This window comes from Harpia harpyja, chromosome 2, assembly GCF_026419915.1.
Source record: "Harpia harpyja isolate bHarHar1 chromosome 2, bHarHar1 primary haplotype, whole genome shotgun sequence".
In the NCBI taxonomy this organism is placed as follows: domain Eukaryota; kingdom Metazoa; phylum Chordata; class Aves; order Accipitriformes; family Accipitridae; genus Harpia; species Harpia harpyja.
This window is the reverse complement of record NC_068941.1, coordinates 42,457,660-42,477,041: the sequence shown is the minus strand read 5'-3', so window position 1 is coordinate 42,477,041 and position 19,382 is coordinate 42,457,660. Positions and strand designations below refer to the sequence as shown.

The 19,382-nt window shown below is 37.7% G+C and overlaps 1 protein-coding gene across 1 annotated transcript in view; it reads left to right on the top strand.

The window, feature by feature from the left end:
• The window catches only part of PDGFC (platelet derived growth factor C), a 142,153-nt gene extending 125,744 nt beyond the window's left edge, over positions 1-16,409 (top strand). Inside the window, exons 4-6 of the mRNA XM_052777972.1 lie at positions 8,059-8,266; positions 13,859-14,076; positions 14,762-16,409. Coding sequence (XP_052633932.1) covers positions 8,059-8,266; positions 13,859-14,076; positions 14,762-14,878 — 543 coding nt within the window. The 3' untranslated portion in view covers positions 14,879-16,409. The remainder of the gene's footprint in view (positions 1-8,058; positions 8,267-13,858; positions 14,077-14,761) is intronic.
• Positions 16,410-19,382: the final 2,973 nt, after the last annotated feature.

Sequence of the window (19,382 nt, the reverse complement as noted above, 5' to 3'; positions counted from 1 at the left end):
CTTAATTAACCAAAAGAATAAATCAGAGAATGAAAGTTCTTGCCCAAAAGAATACAAGAATCACTGGATCATTTTGTAGAATAACAAATACTTTCAGTAGAGGAGAAACAGGAGAGAGAAATTTGGTAATTTTGTGGTGCTTATGAAATCCTGATGAAGTAGTGTGCGGTGCTTTGGTGAGACTTACCAGAGGCACTGAAAAAATCAGTAATTCCATGCAATTTCATCCAAGAAAGATAGTTATCTGTCTGTATATATTTCCTAGGAATAGAAAACACTACAACTAACACGATGAAGTGTATTGATAGCAACGTCTTCCATACACTACAGTACTGTAAGCATTAGTTTTCTTCTTTTGGCCTTTAAAATTAATTAGTGTGGATTATGACTGATGCATGTGATCACAGGAAAAAGCAAAATGTATATTTATACATAGATAAACACACATATATACGTATACACATAAGTGATTATAGATATTTATGATGAGAACTAACCAAATCACTAAAGTTTTTTGAAAATGGCTTCCAGAGATTATTGCTACTGATGGCATCCTCTGAGAGTTTATGAACTTGCTCTAGAGATGTGTCATCTTTGTCTTCACGAGAGCGGCTCTCACATCTGTGCTGTGTATTTCAAAGGGTGTCAGGGTGCACAGGATTCAGGCAAAAAGCCGCAATTTGCCAGAAGAAAGCTGATTTATTTCCATGCTGCTAATTTCCTTCAGAGCATCTCCCAGTTGTTTCCAGCACAGATAGAATTCCAGGCCTTCTCTGTGAACTGCACAGAAACTCTTTTTGGGGGAATATTTAAAACTCTTCAGAAAATATGTTTTATCTCGAAACTTTCACCTGATGGAAAGTTTGGCTGCTCAAAACACTACTTTTACACGTCTTTATTCTTGTATTCACACCTGTGACAGTCAAAGACAGAAAGGCACAAACACAGATGATGCACTATTTGGGAAGCAATCCTCAAAGTGCTGTAATAAAAATACAGATGTAGGGTTTGGAAAGCCATCTCTATCTGGCTTTAAGATGTAAATTGGTACAAGTGCATGGATACTCAGCAAATAAGGTCCTCAGTGAGATAAAAGGAAAGCCCTGCGTGCATGTGAAGAGAGGCTAGACAAGCTTTTGGTAAGCGGTTGTAGCACAATGTAAGAACAGAAAATTTAGGGAGCTTGTGAAAGGCAGAGAGCTGGAGGCCCAGTAGGGAAAGAGGGGGCTGTCATCCTGCATTCTGGATCTCATGTGAAGTAGCTGATTAAGTTGAGGAGGGTTGGTACCCCTACCTGTATGTCATTTGATTGGCAGAAGTTACGTCCCTGAAGTGAGGATAGCTGAATGAGATGCATGTTTACTTCAGTGCCACTGAAGCTTAATTTACCAGACCTACCTACTTAGCAGCCCTGGAGCTGCTGTGTGTCTCATGCAACCATCCTCACTGCTGTGACAGTAACTTCAGCTAAAGAAGTAAGAAGCACTGCAATGGATGGGAACTACGCCCGTCTTCCTGGCTTCCATCTCTGTCACATGCAAGTAAACATCCTTGGCTTATTCCCCAGCTTTGGCAGTCTAGATTGATTATCTGTCTTTGCTCCTTCTTTTTTCATGACTTTGCTGGAGGCATAAGGAGAGGATCCTGGAACTTGATTTCTCTGCTTAGGTGATTGCGCACAGGCCTAGCTACAGATCATCTCTACTTCCTTCTACATTGCTGCTTGAACAGGACTAACATTTTGCATAGCAGTGGTGCAGGTTAATGTTGCACAGAGATGATGTCTTTACAAGTGACAGACTTTCACAAACAAATTAGCTTTTTTGTACTGCATACATATGAGCAAGTAAAAGTTTGTACTCTTTCAGGTAGGTCAGGATTTCTAGAGGCTTTTCACAGTTATTACTGCATGTACTTATGGGAGAAAAGAAAGAGCTATTGTTACGCCAAGAAGCTTCTATGTCCTCAGGGCAAACTTGGAAAGAGTTGGATATCTGCTCTCCCTCATAGCTTCTAATGATGCTAGTAGGAGGGCTACCTGTGATTATAAAGGAAGAAAACAGGCTTGCTTTATTGTGTTACAAGAATGTGCATGTACTATTAGTTTCAAGAGCATATCTCTAAATCTAAGCAGGACTCGGACTGTTCCTGTATTATTATAATAATAATAATAATAATAATCTGTAAGGATATTTAATTAGAAAAAATATGTTATTTCTTTCAAAGTACTGATCATAGTTGGTTTTCAGGGGAGGGGAGGTTCCTCTGAGGTTTTCTTTATTATAGAGTCACTTCTAGTCTGATTAAACCATACTGATGTTTAATAGTTTCTCTAAACTGTGCTAACTGATGAATGGTTTTTCACCCAGAAACTGCTTGACAATGTTTTCTTCAAGACAAGAAATGAAAAAAATGGGGATTTCTTTTGTGGGGAAGGAATTATTTTAGACATATTATTCACTACTTGTAAGTGTCCTGTCATGCCAAGTATTTGACTCACTTGTTTTTGTTGTTCCAGTCTTAACTCAGTGATTGCGTTATTAAACATGAAATTCCTTACTCCTGGCTGCAGCAAACTAACAAAATTGCTTCTTGCCTCTCCTTTAACTGGAAGAGGGTAGTGTCAGTACCTTGACAGTCCTGTCCTATGAGACAGGAGCAAAAGGAAAGCTTTGCTTAGATCGTGATGGTGCTTAAGAGCTGATCTTGTGTAGATTGTATGTGAGTGCTGTTTTGTTCCGAATTGTTTATCCTTGGAGCAGGTTCAGTGCAAGGAAAGAACAGATGGATAGTGGCAGAATGGGAAAGGTTATAACATACAGTCTCATATCCAAAGTTTTACCCTTTATCTATCTAAAATAATTCTGGATTCTTCAGATAAACCAATCATGAGCATCTAATAAATGTTTATTGTATTCATTCTCTCACAGAATTTGTGAGATCAAGGAATTGCCTTTATGCTCATTCTACAGATTTGATAAGGCTGTGTTACAGACCTGCATGCTATGAAATTGCTGGTGCCAGAGTGAATCTAAAAATGTTTGTGTTAGTGGTCGCTGTGCTTTTGGTCGTGATGGCTTAGCTGTTGGAGGTCTGCGCTGTGACTAAGATTGCGGTTAAAGAAAAAAGGAAATAAGAAATACCCTTTTTCAGAAAGATTACTTCTTGTTTATGATGCAGCCACATACACAGTCATGCAGGCGTAGCAAGTAGATGCTACTGCCAGATGCTTTACACCATGAAGCTGTGGCCTAAATATGCTCAGGATCACACAGGAAATGTGCCAGAACAAGAAATGAATCACAAGTCTTCAAGTTAGGCTACATACTAAATCATCCTTTAGGTTTGAGCTTCAATTAGGTAATTTCAAATCATTGCAGTTTTTGTTCTGATTTACTGCTTCACTGATGATCACCTTCTTATTCTACTTATGAGAGTGTCCTACCCTTTCCCCTTTGAGAAAGAGGCTAGATGGATTAGTTTTGATTCCTTTAATAGGGCACAGCTAACATTGTGAGCACCCTAAAATGCATTTTACTCCCTAAGTTTCTGCTGGGGTGCTGCTGTTATGTATAATCTTCAGGGCTGGATAGTTTCATGAAGTTAGTCTTTATATTATTTCCTTCCTTTTTTCCAAGCCCATATCTTAAACTGTTGCCTAAATTTGGTCTATTTGTCTGTCTTTTACACTTGTAAACACCTTAGGGGATTTCTATAAGGTATTTGTTTTCACAGAGTGAAGTACACATACTGAAATACAATATAAACAGACCTAATGAAAATTCTGTTTGATCCAACACTAATTGTGATTCTTGGCTGTTCTACAGGGCAGCAAAAGCCCTATGTTTTCTGCTCTGGTTTTCATCCTGAATCATTTTAACTGACAGTAAAGATGCAACCGTTTGGCTCTACCTTGGTTTTAAACATGTTTATTCTTATTAAAGTAAATTGAAATTTTTTCCTGGGCACAAAACCAGAAACCATAGAGTGTTTTGTTTACTAGAGGAATCACATTAAAATACAGAACTTGTTGATGTGTTTTTCAAATCTGTCTTGACAGAAATTATTCATGCTCAGGCAAAAAAATAAAAAAGGTGGTCTCAAGTCTAAAACATTGGTATTAATCGAGGATGTGCTGCTATGACAGAAAAAGTATTTACTGTTGATTAGTATTTATTGTAGAAAAGCTTGGAGAACATCACTTCCCAGTAAGTGGTCTCTATCAGGAAAGCTATTTTGGATAGCTGCTATACCTAAGTAGGTGTCAGCTGTCTTGGGTTATGTGTCCCCTGTCAGATAAAGAGTTGTCTGTTATATCAAAGGTTGATTATGTGCCAACTGGCCTGTTAGGGGAGACATGATATAGTTCTGTGGAGTAAGTTAGGTGATAGATGTACAGTTGACAGATAGCTACTTCATTGTAAGAACATCTTCATTGTTTCCATCAACATTGTGCAGCAAAACAGCTAGAGCTTATTGGTGGTCCTCCTGTGAGGCTTTCGCACCACCATTCTGCAGTGAAATTGCATCTCTGAGACCTACTGAGTACTGATGTCGGTAGCACTGCACAGGGAGTGACTTTGCAACATCAGTTTATGTCAGACATGCAGGTGGAGGCAAGGGTCAGAGTAGGAATGTCAAGAGAGATGTAGACTAAATTCAAGGCACGTGGATTTTTATCTGAGATTATTAATCAGAAGGAACTATAATAGAAGTGATGGACTTGCTATAAAATGAAGGAAAGCTCCATTTAAGGAGCATTTCAGCATTTTGAAGTTGCAACTATGATGCTACATTTCAGAGTTATGCTGAAGTTTTGTGCTTGCTTGTTCTAAAAGGAATGTCCCGTCAATGAAGTTGAGTTTTAATTTCTCACATTAAGTCATTTCTCCTGTTACCTTCTCTGAGAGTAAAACCTTATTGCAGGTGTAAATACTGCCTATAGAACTCAAAAAACTTTGAGAAAGTCAAGTAAAATTATAAATTGTATAAAATACCAAGATATAATTTTACTCAAATGAAGGAGTACCATTTATGCTGCCGTGGACATTCTATCCAAAAGGTTGAGACTATAAAATAAATAGTACCTATTAGCAAGTAAAAGCAATGTAGAGTATAACTTGAATTACCATTTATATTAAACAATTTCTTGAATTGAGATATCATAAAGGTTATTATGTTATAAATATAAATTACAGCATTTATAGCTTATAATATCAATTATATTTAATCTTTGGTACATTTTAACTGTCATTTAAATTGACTAAATTAAAAGATTACTGGGAAAAACATTCTTAATCTTGAGATTTTAATTACTTTATTCTAAAACGTTCATCTTCGAAGTTGTGCAATTTTGCTGTTTCAAATACTTTTTCTTTATGTTTTGGTTTGCTGTGAGAATGATTAGAAAGTGATGACAACTTTAATTGTGTTACCATTAAGCACAGTGATTCACCATATCCTCATAACGTTTTAACTCAGGCAGATGCCTACTGAATCCAGAATAACATAAATCATGCTAAGTGTGCATGTTCTAAGTTGTAAATGTGGAAATAGATTCTAGACCAATGGATTTTCATCTGGAATCCATCTATTTCATTGGGAACAAAAAGTCCTAGTAGAAGTAAGACACCAAAGTAAATTCTTCAGCTGCAAACAAAGTAGATTTTTTTTCTTCAGGTACTAATTCTACCATTTGATCCTTATTTTGTTTTTCACCTTAGCAAAACCCTACACCTTCAAACCAGGAAATATGGCTGTTACAAATACATCATCGTGGAGAAAAACAGGAAGAAAAATTTTGGGATTTTTTTTTTTGACCATCTGAATTATAGTGTCACAGCACTATTCTGAAACTTGCTGAGTAGCATGTTTTGCTAAAAGCAAATATTTAAATTATAGACCAGAATCTGTTGCTTTATTATCATAACCTAATAGATGGATCAACATGTTATTATTTTTAATGTGGGCAGTGGAGCGAAGAGGAAAAGAAATATTTTACTTTTTGAAATCCATGTTCATCCAGAATGGGAAGCAACTACTTCACTCACTCTATTGGAAATGATGCCAGATTAGCAAGATGAAAATATAGTAAACTTAATGGTAGCAGCACACTAGATTTATGTTTGGTATTGTCTTTGCAAGACTCCCAGTTGAAAAGCAGCACAAATCATTCTAGTGCTTGCATTTCTTGCAGATGGAGAGAGAAAACCCTTGAAGCAGAAAATAGGAAGGGCATGGTGGTTACTTCCATTTGCTGTCCTTTCAACCACACATTTAGCTGAAACCAAAAATGCACATTTAATAAAATTGAGAGCACAGAAAGGAAAATATAATTATTGGTATGAAATACAGCTATCACAGGCATATGTATTTTAGAAAACTGCTGTTTAGTATGTAGTGTTGCAAGGATTATTTTATTAAATATTTTTTTCCTGCATAACTGTTACATTTCTCATCAATTTCTCTGATCATTTTGAAAAGGTAAATGAATACAATTGATCTGACATTATAGATGGAAAAAAACTGCAGTATGTATAGACTTCACATTAGAGTACTGAGAGTGCGATTTTGACACTAAGTGGTATGAGGATTTTTAAATATGTAAAATATAGATAAATACGTATTAATAAATATATATGTACGTGTTTTGCAGTACTAACAGGCACTGCACAGGGAATGGACAAGAAGCACGTTAGTTCACTTATTGGAGGAACATTCAGTCCTTCATTCTTAATATTATGTTGTAGGACTTTTGTAGGAAAATTCAGCAAGGGACCTCAGGAGGTCTCTAGTTTAACCACCTGCTCAGGGTAGGGTCAGTTCTGAGGTCAGACCATTGCTCAGGGCTTTATCCAGTCAGTTATTGAAAGCCTCCAGTGATGGATACTGTGCAGCCTCTCTGGGCAACCTTTTCCAAAGCCTGATTGTACTTATAGTGAATAAATTTTTTCTAAATCTTATATGGACTACAATTGAGAGCAGTGATGCATGTAGCACTGTGCATTTAAGTTCAAGATTTCTTGTCCTTCCCATCCCCTAAATCAGCAGTATGTTCAAATCTTTCTTCATAGTTCTTACATGGTCCAGATAAATTGCTCTAGTGTAGTACTGTGGACATAATGTCTGTAGTGATGTCTGCCTGTATAAAAGTCTAAAGAAACTTATGGAGGTGCAGCAGCAGCTTCCTACTTGGGCTGCCCTTCCTGCCTTTTTTTTACTCTTTTGAAAATACGAATCAATGCATAATTTTTAAACAGATAGTAGAGTGAGCAAAACCAGAAGTCTCACTTTGCTCGAATTGCCTGTGACTGAGTACCCCTGATCCAGTGAGTTTGTCAGTGAGATTTGTGCTGTGGCAAAGTACATAGACTTTTTCGATACTCAGTTGCAGCATTTAAATAATTTTGATATCCTTGGGAACATCTTTTTTTTTTTTTTTCTTAAGGGAGAAGTAATTATATTAATGCCAGACGTTGTTAGTACTCTGTTCATTATTGTTTAACCAGAAGCATAATTCTTAGTACTGTATGAAACATAACTGGTGCTTTTTCTATCTATAAATGAGAGTGGGAATATTTGCTATCTTTGTACTAGGGTATGTTCATATTTTACGTTGTAAGACAAGAAGACAAAGATTGTGGCTAAGTTTGAGAGGAAAGGCAGCATGTGAAATGTGTGTTTCCTTGGATTTCTAGGGGGTTACAGTAATTGCCTGTAATGGGGCCATATTTTCAAATCGCTCTGTTGTATTTCTAAAATCTTGTCCATCACTCAGTGAACTTCTTCAAAGAACAGGTATAGTGGCATGCTATCTTCAAGGCTAGGAATGTAAGAAGTGAGAAAACTGTCTAGTGGAAGTTTGTTTACAATTATCACTAAAGAATAATTAGGTACTTTTTGACTCTTGTCATTTGTCTTATTAGGTAAACTGTACATTGGAAACAAGCTAGCCACTTATAAACTTTCCCAGCTATGTAACTTCATAAAGTACAGCACTTCATCAAAGCAGATCCATTAACCCTCTGACTGGTACTCTTCTCTTGGCTTTGATTGCAGCACCACACAGAAGCACCTAGCCCATCATTGCTACCCCCATCAGCTTTACCGTTAGATGTATTAAACAATGCCGTTGCTGGATTTAGTACTGTGGAAGAACTTATCCGGTACCTTGAACCAGATCGGTGGCAACTGGATTTGGAAGATTTGTACAGGCCAACATGGCAACTTCTTGGAAAGGCATATATTCATGGGAGGAAATCAAGAGGTAAATTACTCTTCTGTCTGGCCTTGCAGCTTTCTATGGGTATGTTTTCTTAACAAAGAAACGGTAATTAAGAGCATTCTTCACCTTGAGTTTTGGTTCCAAGAAAGGAATATGTTAGAAATACAGCAGAGATTGTTGTTGTTAGCTATTCTCACCATTATATTATCTGAAAAAGGACAATAACCAAGCTCAAAATGTAATGGAATTTAGCAGTATAAAGTAACAAAGGGGTGGGTGGGGGGAATAGAAGCAGACAGGGTAGTTTTCTGCAGGGAATCTGGGAGATTTTTATTTCCACAAAGTAGCAGGGCATCTTGGCTGGGTGACATAATCTAACTTTGTCGGTTTCTTTTTTTATGGAGGGCAAAAACTTTATTTTTTGTTTAGCGTGGGTAATTTCTTACACTTACTGTATCATGTGAATGATTGGTTTATTTCCTTAGAATTGTTCCAGTGTCTACACCATATGAATTGAGAGCAATTAGCTAAATGTTTCTCTTTCATGATACCTCATGAAATCCCTGTGTCCATGTCCAGTTTGATCATGCAGTTGTTAACTTAATCAGATGTAAAGTAGATTATGTATTTCAAGACTTGTGGAGCTATTTCTTGTTCAGCAAGTCATTTTTGTCCATCTACTTTTGACATTCATGAATTTTCTACCGCATATCATACAGATGCTGCCCTCTATTTCATGTTTATGGATTCCATGTGGATGGATAGCATGCAGGCAATGCCTCCTTCCTTGCCCACCATACAGCATGAAAATGAAAACATACGAGTATAACTGAATACTCTGTTGACAAACATGAACTAGATTATTATCTGATGAGCAAGAAAAGGGAGGAAGTAAAACTTTTCATAACTCAAATTTAAGTTTTTGACGGCTAATTCTTGGATCAGAGCCTAAAAATCAACCCTTCTACCCTACCTGTATTGCTACAGCTATGCACGCAGCAACTAAATCAAGAGTCAAAGAGGAGGAAATCTATTTAAAAGCTTTCAGCAATGGACCATGCCTTTCAGACAGTCATTTAACACTTTCTTAATTAAAGAGACTCAGTATTTGCCAAAAGTATGCCATAAGCATACAGTAAGTGGGAGAAAAACAAAATATAATTTGTGAAACCTTACATAAACTAAAATGCAGGTGTTGGATAACACCTATATAGACAAAAGCAATTCCCTGCAAGACATATCTTAGAAAGAAACTATCAGAATAAATCTTTTAAAGACTTCTAATTAGATGCTGAAATAGATTGTTCCACTGAATAAACACATCATGGTATCGCCACATTTATCTTTAAGAGACCACCCTCAGACTGCATTACCAAGTGTGTAATGTAATAGCCTGAGGTGGAAAATATGTCCAGTTGCGATGACATAGAATTAACTGTTAGGTCTATTAAATAGATAGGGAAAGCAAACCTTTTTTTGTTCTTTTTTTTTTTTTCCGTTCTTTTTTTAATGTTATTCCCTCTATCAGCATGTTTGCTGTATTTAAAAACCTTTTTAAGAAATGTTTGGGAGAAGCGCATGCCCTAAAATGTTTGGGTTTTTCAAACTCTTTGATTCTATAATTAGATCAGTTTTATTTTTGCAGTAGTTCAGTGTAAAAGCTAAATTACTGTCCTGCTTTCATAGACAAACATCAGTTTATATCTAGATTAAATGAAAATGTAATTAAAAGTGTATGTTACTTTATGTAGAGAAGAGTATTGTCCTCCTACTTAATAATTCATATGAAAAAGACTATATTTAGACAACCTAAATTCCACAGAACTTCTGTGTCTGATGTTTTCTCTGGATAAAATGCTTCCAAAAACTTCTAGCCAGGAAAGAAGAAACACCAAGTTCAGAGGCTTTGATGTCTAAATATAGTACTAAATTCTTTTATAATACTAAACATACTTAAAAATAAAATATATTTTGCTGTGCAAAAATATGATCCCATTGCTTCCCACAGAAATTTATGCATAATCATTAGACCATATTCTGAAGTCTGTTTAAGAAGAGTCACAATTCAACCGTAGTCCTTAGTAGATGCTTTTCTCCTATAGTTATGTGACCTTTTTTTTTTTTTTTTTTTTTTTTTTAACATTTGGGGTTTTGTAACAGCCCTGTCCTATTGTAGGAGGCAGTAAGAAACTTACACTTCCAGGAACATCACCAGGGTGCTTGGGAATGAAAACCATCCTGCTGCTATTTGTGCCCACAAGCAAGTGCCCCAACCAGAATTTAGTTTGTTTCATTGACTTTGAGAGCAGCATCCAGCTGGAAGAATGTTTTGGGAAAGAGGGTTCCCCGTGGTACTCGATACACGTCCCGGAAGATGTCAAACAGTTGCATTGCCAATTGCAGATCAGTTACTTTCAGGCTGGAGTGAGCATGGATTACATCAGTTGTATGTGCCAGTGAAGGCACACTTTTGAAACAGACTTTACTGTAGACCTACCTGCATCTACATTTTTTTCTCCCTTTTTTTCCTTCTCCCCTTATTTTTATTTTAGTGTTTCCCATTCATGTGCTACTGCAGACCCTTCCATTCCTCCTGAGCTAGTGCTAGACAAAAGAACTTTGACTGTTGTGTCAAACATGATACATGAGTGGAAGCCAAGTTGAAGGAGTGTTTAAATGTTCACATTATAACAGGTACTGTAACTCAGTGCACTTGGGAAATCCACATAACCTTTTATTGTGGTTAAGTAAACACTTTTAAGGGAATATATACATTCTCTCATCTAGCTTCATGCCCACAGTGTGTTAAAATAAATTTTGGACAGACAGATACTCTTTGAAAAAATAACAGCTTCATTCACACACTTCAAAGAAGTGATTATATAAGCATGAGATAAATTTGCCAGAGACCTTTTAATGAAATTGAATTACATAAGGTAGGGCAAGGGTTCATTGTGAGGCATAATAGCAATATACCTTAGTACATTGTAAAGCATGGAAACCAAACATGACATTTTTCATCTCTCCTGAAGCCTGTTGTAACAGTGAGGCACGCTAAAAGATACCTGCTAAGAGCTGATTGTGTGTTCTTCCACGGAACCTTTTTAAAATTCGGGTCTGCAGGTCTGAGGGTTTCAGTTCAAATTCATTCCAATTTTGTGACAACATGTGTAATACACTTGCTGCTCATTTTAGTGCATTGCCCTTTTCTCTATGTTACAAGTACAGCTGTTACTGGGAAATGGATGCTGCTGCCGGTAGGCAGGACGTAATGGGGAAGCGTAACACCATTCAGGCATCTCTCTCCCACTGGTTGGTGGGCTTGCTAGAAGAGGCATCAGTGCCCAGCTTCCACTTTCAATTTCCCATGGTGAAGGGCTGAACAGCAATTGTGTTAGGAGGCCTAAGCTTAGCTTCTTGAAAGTCACTGTACCAACCATGTCAGTCTCTGTAGAAATCTACCAGTGGAAAGTATTAGCAGAACTAGCATTTCTCTCATTGTGCTTTAGGCATTTTATCCTCATTCAGACAGTTCACTTATTATATATTTGAAAACGTAACAGGAGAAAGTAATCCATTCCTATCCACCATCCTTGATTAATGGAGGTAGACATGTCCACCGTCTAAATGACTCAGCCTAGAGCTATTAGCTGATCAGAAGAGCTCAAATAATTTCTAATTTCTCACAGTGAATCTCTCCCCCGGAAGTTTTGTCTTTCTTTTCCTCTGCTCCCCTCTCAGCTTTCTCCAAGGAGTGCTCTTGCAGTGTGGGAGGCAGGCTGGCGTCCTATCAGTAACTTTATTGGACTTATTACACACTCCTTGCTTTTAAAAATCAGATCGTTTATTTAGAAGCCTATGTTAACCTGATAGTGATGGAATGAAGTGCCCCAGCTTGGCATTCACTGTAAGTGCAAGCAGAGAAAAGGCTTCAGTGTGTTTGACCTTTCACAACAATAAACCCTTACTTACAGATGCCAGTATATGGATAAGGTCTGCAAAAGAAATGTTTGAAGAAACATGGAATTAAATTGCTGCCCAAAGATCTGCTCCTGAGACAGTACTAGTGAGCATTTCTACTAGAGAAATGCAGCTTCTAGATTCTCTTTATTTCTTACGTGTTTAAATAGAATTGAGAGAAATTATCTTGCCTTGATAGGCTGAAGTTCTCCTTGGTGATCTCTAGAGGCTCTTTACATAGTAGAGGGAAAAAAAAGCTATTTCTCTAGAGGGTGATTCAGATCAGAAACATATTTTAGCTTTATTTTAGATCTTTTTATTTACAAACTGCTAGCAATAACTATAAAGTATTTGTCAAGTAATATCAATGCACTGGGATTTTTTTCCTCTACTTTCCTCTTGATTTTGCTCAAAAACAGTTGGTCTAAAGCTCTTTGCTGCTTTGTTCGAGATCTCTATTTCAGTCATCTCAGTAGCCATACAATCATAGGGGTTTCTTTTTCTTTTTTTCTTTTTTTACCAGGTAGAGTACTCCTATGAATTAGACATTACTTCTGTTTCTTAATGATGGTAGGTTTGGAGAGAAACAGTTCAGACAAAAGATCCCAGATCATGCGCTTATAGTCTAGCTTTTCTGAAACAAATGAAATTACATTGCTTTTCACCAAAGTAAAAAATGTATTAATTTTTTCACTAAACCAATCCCATTTTTTTCAGTCTTAACTGCCACTTGCAAGGCCCGTTATTTCTTGGCTATGCAGCTAAGGTGAACCTAAAGGAGCTTGCCGTGTTTCAGATCTTTTCATGAGCTTGCTGTTCAACCACTGGCATAGTGAGACTCTAGTGTGATATAGTGGAACCAGCTTATAGGGAAACTGGTGCCAAATACTAATTAATATCTTTAACTTGCACTTCAAGTTAGGTGATTATAAGGAGGAGCTGTATTTTATTTAAGATACATCGAGTGAAAATGAAACCTAGAGAAGCAACAGAAATTCATATATATGCTGCTATGAAGGAGGAGAGGAAAAATGGAGCCTACTAATAGTTACATAGATAAACATGCTTGTGCACCGATTTGTTGTCTGTACAGTATTCACTGATGATGACATAACTTCTTGAACTTCTTACTCCATAGCAGTGAGGTCCTCTTAGATATAAATGGTTTGATTCTTTCTTATGCTTACATCGCCCATGCAAAGAAGCAATAATTGAAATTTTATCAGGGAAGAAGTTTGAATGCTTTATGCAAATGAATTGAAAATGTGTTTGGAGGTTTGTGGAATTCTTAATTGCTGTGTGTATTTCTCCAATCCAAAGTTAATATAGAATAGCAACACTAGAGCTCAGAGTATGAGCATGGCCAAAAAGAACTCCATTAGGGTTGATTTGATAAAACATATATTGGAACATACTAGCCAAAGTTTGATTTCTTTAATTTGAACCAACTCTGCCAAACTTATAAAATAATTGGTGAATATTCCTATACAACGATCATTCAATTAAATTTCATGGTATTCATATAACTGCAGTATTATACTTGTGTGCTGAACCTGTACCAGCTGCACAAAAATGAACTTTCCTCAAGGGTTCTACATTGCTGAAGCTGGTTTACCACCAATGAAGTTGGATTACGAATCAGAAAAACACCAGTTTGTTTGTCTTTTTTTGCAGTGGTCGATCTCAACCTCCTAAAGGAGGAGGTGCGGCTGTATAGTTGTACTCCTCGCAACTTTTCAGTGTCACTGAGGGAGGAGCTGAAGCGAACTGACACCATCTTCTGGCCATTGTGTCTTCTGGTTAAACGTTGTGGTGGAAACTGTGCCTGTTGTCATCAGAGTTGCAATGAGTGCCAATGTGTACCAACAAAAGTCACCAAAAAATACCATGAGGTACGTGCTTTTTTTGCGTTTGTATGTTTGGAAATACTGAAAGCCAATTAAGGAATTTCTTTTTACTATAAGAATGCACCAATATTAATATTTTAAAATGTTATGTATTGAACTTGTAGTAAATATTTTTTTACCATTTTACTGAGGTGTTACATAAAAAAAGTAATATCTTCCTTGTTGAAATACTTTTCTGTGGAACTATTAAGTCATTCCTGAGGTATTTGTTTACTGGTGCAGTTCAGACACATCACAACCACACGTCCTTGTTCAGCTTTCTCTAGTGGTAGATGTGAACTTTATGAAGGAACAGATATCTGTCCATTTCCATTGTTATAAACCTATAGCTAGAATTATTTATTATAGAATTATCTAATAATTCCATTGGGTTAACTATACTATTAGCCCTTAAATAAAATTAAGTAGAAATATGAAACTGCAAGACTCACTTCTTTGATAAAAGCAAGTATCTGTTCAACATGTTTTAATCTGTTTTGTAAAGGGCTTGAGGTAAAAGCAAAAACAGTAATTAGTGGGTAGAATAAATGAAGACATTCAGCTGAGGAAAGCCTATTTCTTTTAATATGCTTACTGTCATCCAGTGTGTTTCTAGTGCAGTCTAGCTCATAGTCTAGGTGTGTGATGAAGCACTTGCTGTTTTCTTGATGCTTGGCTTCTTCTCCTTCAGGTTCTTCAGCTGAAGCCAAGGATTGGCGTCCGGGGGTTGCATAAATCATTGACAGATGTACCTTTGGAACACCATGAGGAGTGTGACTGTGTGTGCAAAGGGAATACTGAAGGATAAACATGATTTAATTGTGCTGTTTTCTTTCAAAGCACATTCAATCAATGGCTGATTCTATTATGGGGCTTGTGCATTATCTCCTTCTGTAATCTCAGTTGTTTGCTTTGGGGATCTTCCATCTTCAAGATTTACAGTGAGCTCTAAAAAGAGGAGAAGCCAAACTGGGATTATATGTTGTGTGACAGCTCTGTTTGGAGGCCCAGTGAAAGGATGGGAGAAAGGCATCAATGAGGGATTTAAAATATATGTATTGTTTTTGTCCCCCACAATTTTCTTGACAATACATGGATTTATAATTTAGGAGTAAAAATAAAGTTAGAAGGCTCACATCATGGAGACTTGATCCTGCTGGCTGTCTCATTTCTACAGCTCCAGTACATCTGGCCTCTGGTTGAAAACACCTGAAATCTTTCTTTCTGTGTTCAACTACTCCTATGTACTCTAAATCGAAGCGTTCTCTGTTGTATAAACTTGGGTTAAAACAGACTATCTTTTTCCAAACTAAACTTAATTTGTCTAATGCTGGTAGAAAGGACTGGATTTTTCCATATGCTCTAGTAAAGCTCCTGCCTTTTAGAAAGAAGACTGGACAATAACGTGAGCTAAGGAAGCAAACATTGAAAAGAACAGCGCCTTTATTCTTACTACTATGGCTGACGATTTTTTGTTTGTTTGTTTGTTATTTTTTATCGTGTACATTTTTATACTCTCCTTTTGACAATATAACTATTTGCTTTTCTAAACTTGTTAAATATATCTATTTTTACCAAAGGTATTTAATACTTTTTTTATTACAACCTAGATCAACTATTTTTTAGTTTTGTGAGACTTTAAAGCCAGATTTATACAGTTGGAGGAACAGAGATGTGGTTACAATGGGAAAGGAGAATGATCTCCTTGCAGTTTGTTGCTACACAGTGAAAAAATACAGTTTTTTACCTGGATGCACAGTAATAATAAACAGAGATGTGTGGATGAAGCTCTAAGCTTGCTAGCTCCATGACACTGAAAATATGAGACAGACATTACGATAAGTGGTTTCAGAAGCTGACTTCAAAAATTCCCTCTCTCCATACTGGCCTCTGTTCAGGTAGAAAAGAAATGAGTGTAGATAGATGCATTCTGGCTTGTTTAACTCTTTAATTTCTTTAAAGTAGGATGATCTACAACGTAAGAAAAGAAGCCCAGTGGCTTGCAGCCTTCATGATGCATCATGGTCATGGGAAGGCAGCCTTGTTAATGTTGAAGTGTATGGTTTTCCATTGACGGTTATAGCTGTTTGAGTACTGTTCACTCACAGGATCATAACACTCTTCAGTACAGTATGATGAACTATGGTTTTGTTCTTCTGTACGTTATATTCTTTAACCAATACACTTATCCCACCCTATGCAAATTGAAAAGGAAACAGTAAAGTATTTTGCTTGTAAAATGCTTTAATATTATGCCTAGTTTATTTTTTTGACTATTGGATTTGCAGATTGTAATGAATCACCAAATAAAGTAATAATGCTAATTTTGGGAGAATAAATGTTTCTGTGTGGTTGCATATTTGTATCTGTTCAATATACAATAACAGGAGAAGTTAAAGAGGGTGATTTTCTACATACATTTTGAAAGTCAGTTATGAAAACAGAAGTCTTCTGTTACCAAGACTTCCACTTGCTTTATTAACTCTGTTTTACTGTAAATCCACAAGAAGAAAAAGGGAAAGAAGGAATGCGATGCTATTTGTATAAACATTCAAAATGTTCAAAATTGTGTGGATGTGAAGCCATCAAACTGAAATAACATCTTCTGTTATTGTTTCCATCATGAAAATGAGTTCTGATGAAAATGTGGAGGTTTTTGCAAGTTGGTATGACTTTCTGATATCAGTTCTGGAAAGTTCTCAGGTGGCTTTTGATTCTGTCTTAGCTGGTCTGTTTTGCCCCACCCTCAACCTCCTACTGAATAAGAAAAATATCTGGTGTAAATGTGGCATACAATTATGCAGTCTGAATATTAACCCTGTATCAGAATGCAGAATTATGGTCCCACAAGAAACCTGATTTACTTGAATTTTGAGACTTTGACCAGAATAAAGAGTGTTTTGCAGGGATGTTGGGGATTTTTTTGCATTTAATATTGTCATTTTTTTGTCATTTAAAGAGCTTTTGAAAAGCAAGTTGAGATAAAAGCAGAAATCATAGCCTCTGGCATCATAATTCAGCAGAAGAATTGAAAAATGTAATTCCGTTACAGAAATTTCTGCTGTAGGAAATGCAGGAAGTCTCATCCTCTCTGTAGACTTGCTAGTGGAAGGCGGCACTATTTTGGGGTAGGTAGCAGAGGAATGGGGAGTTTCTGGAACCACACAGGGTATGGAGGGTAATGCTTTCCCAACGTCACAAGTGTTTCTTCTGTTGCCCTCCTCTGGCTTTGGCTGACTTTTCTTCCTTGCCAATTTCTTGCACCAGCGTCCTTCCCAATTGCTTGCTATAGGCCTGCATCTGAACTCCTTATCGCTTTGCTCTTTATGTACGCCTTCACAGTGCTCGCTCTCTCATCTGATCCAAAATCACCATCCCTCCCACTTGCCGTCCTCTTGCCGAGCATTGTTAAGCACTTTCCCTCCTCCTCGGCTCCCTGCTGAAGCTGCGTCTTCTCACTACCACTACCCGGACTTTGTTTTTCCACCTCCCCTTAGATACTCAGGGCATTTGGCACTCCACCTCTTCCCTGGCTTAAAGAGTACGAACACCCTCAGCTCTTTTAAAAGACGGGACTTGGGAAAGATACCAACCGAGCGAAGCAATGAAGGGTGCAGTTCCCCTGCCTTGAGCTACGTCCTCTGTCCTGCTGGGTAGAGCAGCTGCCCCCTGGCAGTGAGTAACTTCTGCTGGTGATCTGATGGGATGCACCCATACCGCGTCCTGCCTGGGAGTGGTAGGCTTGGTCTAGAGATCCTGCCGAGCTTTCTGTGGTCTTTTCACTTTTTAACAGTCTTAAAATGTTTTGAAGGTGTCCTTCTGACAGCGCAGGGGAGCTGCTGTCACAACAATAAATCACGTTAGTGACTTCCCGTTGGCGGGAAAGGGTCCAGTGAGGTAAAATATGTGGGACAAGGCAAAGAAAGGTGAGGGGGCGCAGGTGGGCTGGGGCAGGCCGGGCCCGCCGGGGGCAAATACAGCAGAAAAGGACAAAGAAAGAAATGGTGCTAATGACCGCGGTCTCCTAATTTGCTGACAGCTTCCCCGCAGCGAGGCCTGTATCTCCCTGACACTTCCCTCCCTTGGGAGGTCTTGTCAGCCCCAGGTGCGAGGCTGTCCTCAGCACGCAGTGCGGGGATGGTGCCAGCCAGCTGAGGGGATGAAACGGGAGGCACACGGCTCTGGGTTTAATCGGGATGCCTCGAACATTGCCAGTATTTGTCTTAAACTTTGAAAAATATATTTGATATAAAACTTCAGAACTGCACATAATAAGTGTAGTAATTATGGTAGGTACAGTTTCAGCATAAAGGGATTATTCCACACTAACAGAAACAATTGCCTAACTCTCCCTCTCCTAATTTGCTTTAAGTTCCCCAGCTGAGAGGTTTTAATTTCTTCCTCTGAAGATTTTCTTATCCAAAGATTAAATTTTTCAGTCAGGTGTTGCTGAGGAGCATTAACTTCTTGCAGCCTCGACGTGAGCCGAGGCTTGTTATACCTACAGTTGCACACAGCATTCAGGAAATGCTCCTCTGAGGGTTTTGTTTCATTATTATTATTATTATTAATTATTAATGTTCTGTTGTTTCTAAGCAAAAAGTGTGGTAAAAACTAACTGAAGATATTAATTATGAATTACTAACAAGCAAACAACAGTGCCTTTCACAGTTACAGGTCATCGCAGCTGAATGCCAAGGATGCCGTATGTGTAAAAAAAGATTGAAAAAAGTGGGTAGAAAGCCTGTGATTTTCAATGTGGAATAGAATTTGCAAGCTTTGATCTTACACCTTTGTGGAGATTTTTTAAATTGTTGCTGTCTATTTTAAGCCATGAGTTGTTGAGCTTCATTAATGTAAGCATCAGTGTATTGGAATAAAGAGGGAAATGACTGTTTCCAATGGGCCTAAGCAGTGGAAACAGCTGAGTGGAATAAAGTAGCTCCTGTAAACAGACAAAATCCAAATAATGTAGACTGCATTTTGTAGGTTTTATCATATTCCCAATGAATGGCTTTGGCTAAAAGTAATTATTTCCCCCAGAGGAATAGGTGGGGAGCTGCCGACTGATGGTGAGCCTTGTTTTTATGGATTCTGTAGATACTCACATTCCCGGAACCCTCCTGTCAGCCGTGGCCGGCATGGGAGTGATGTGGAGCAACACCAAAACTTTAGTCACCAAGGGCGTTAACTGCAGATCTGTTGGCTCTTAAACTCTTTTAAGTTTCCTTGCTCTTTGTCTGCCCGGTTGCACAGGCTCACAGCTCCTTTTCAGCAGAAGAGGAGAAAAAAAAAGATGTGGATGATACAAC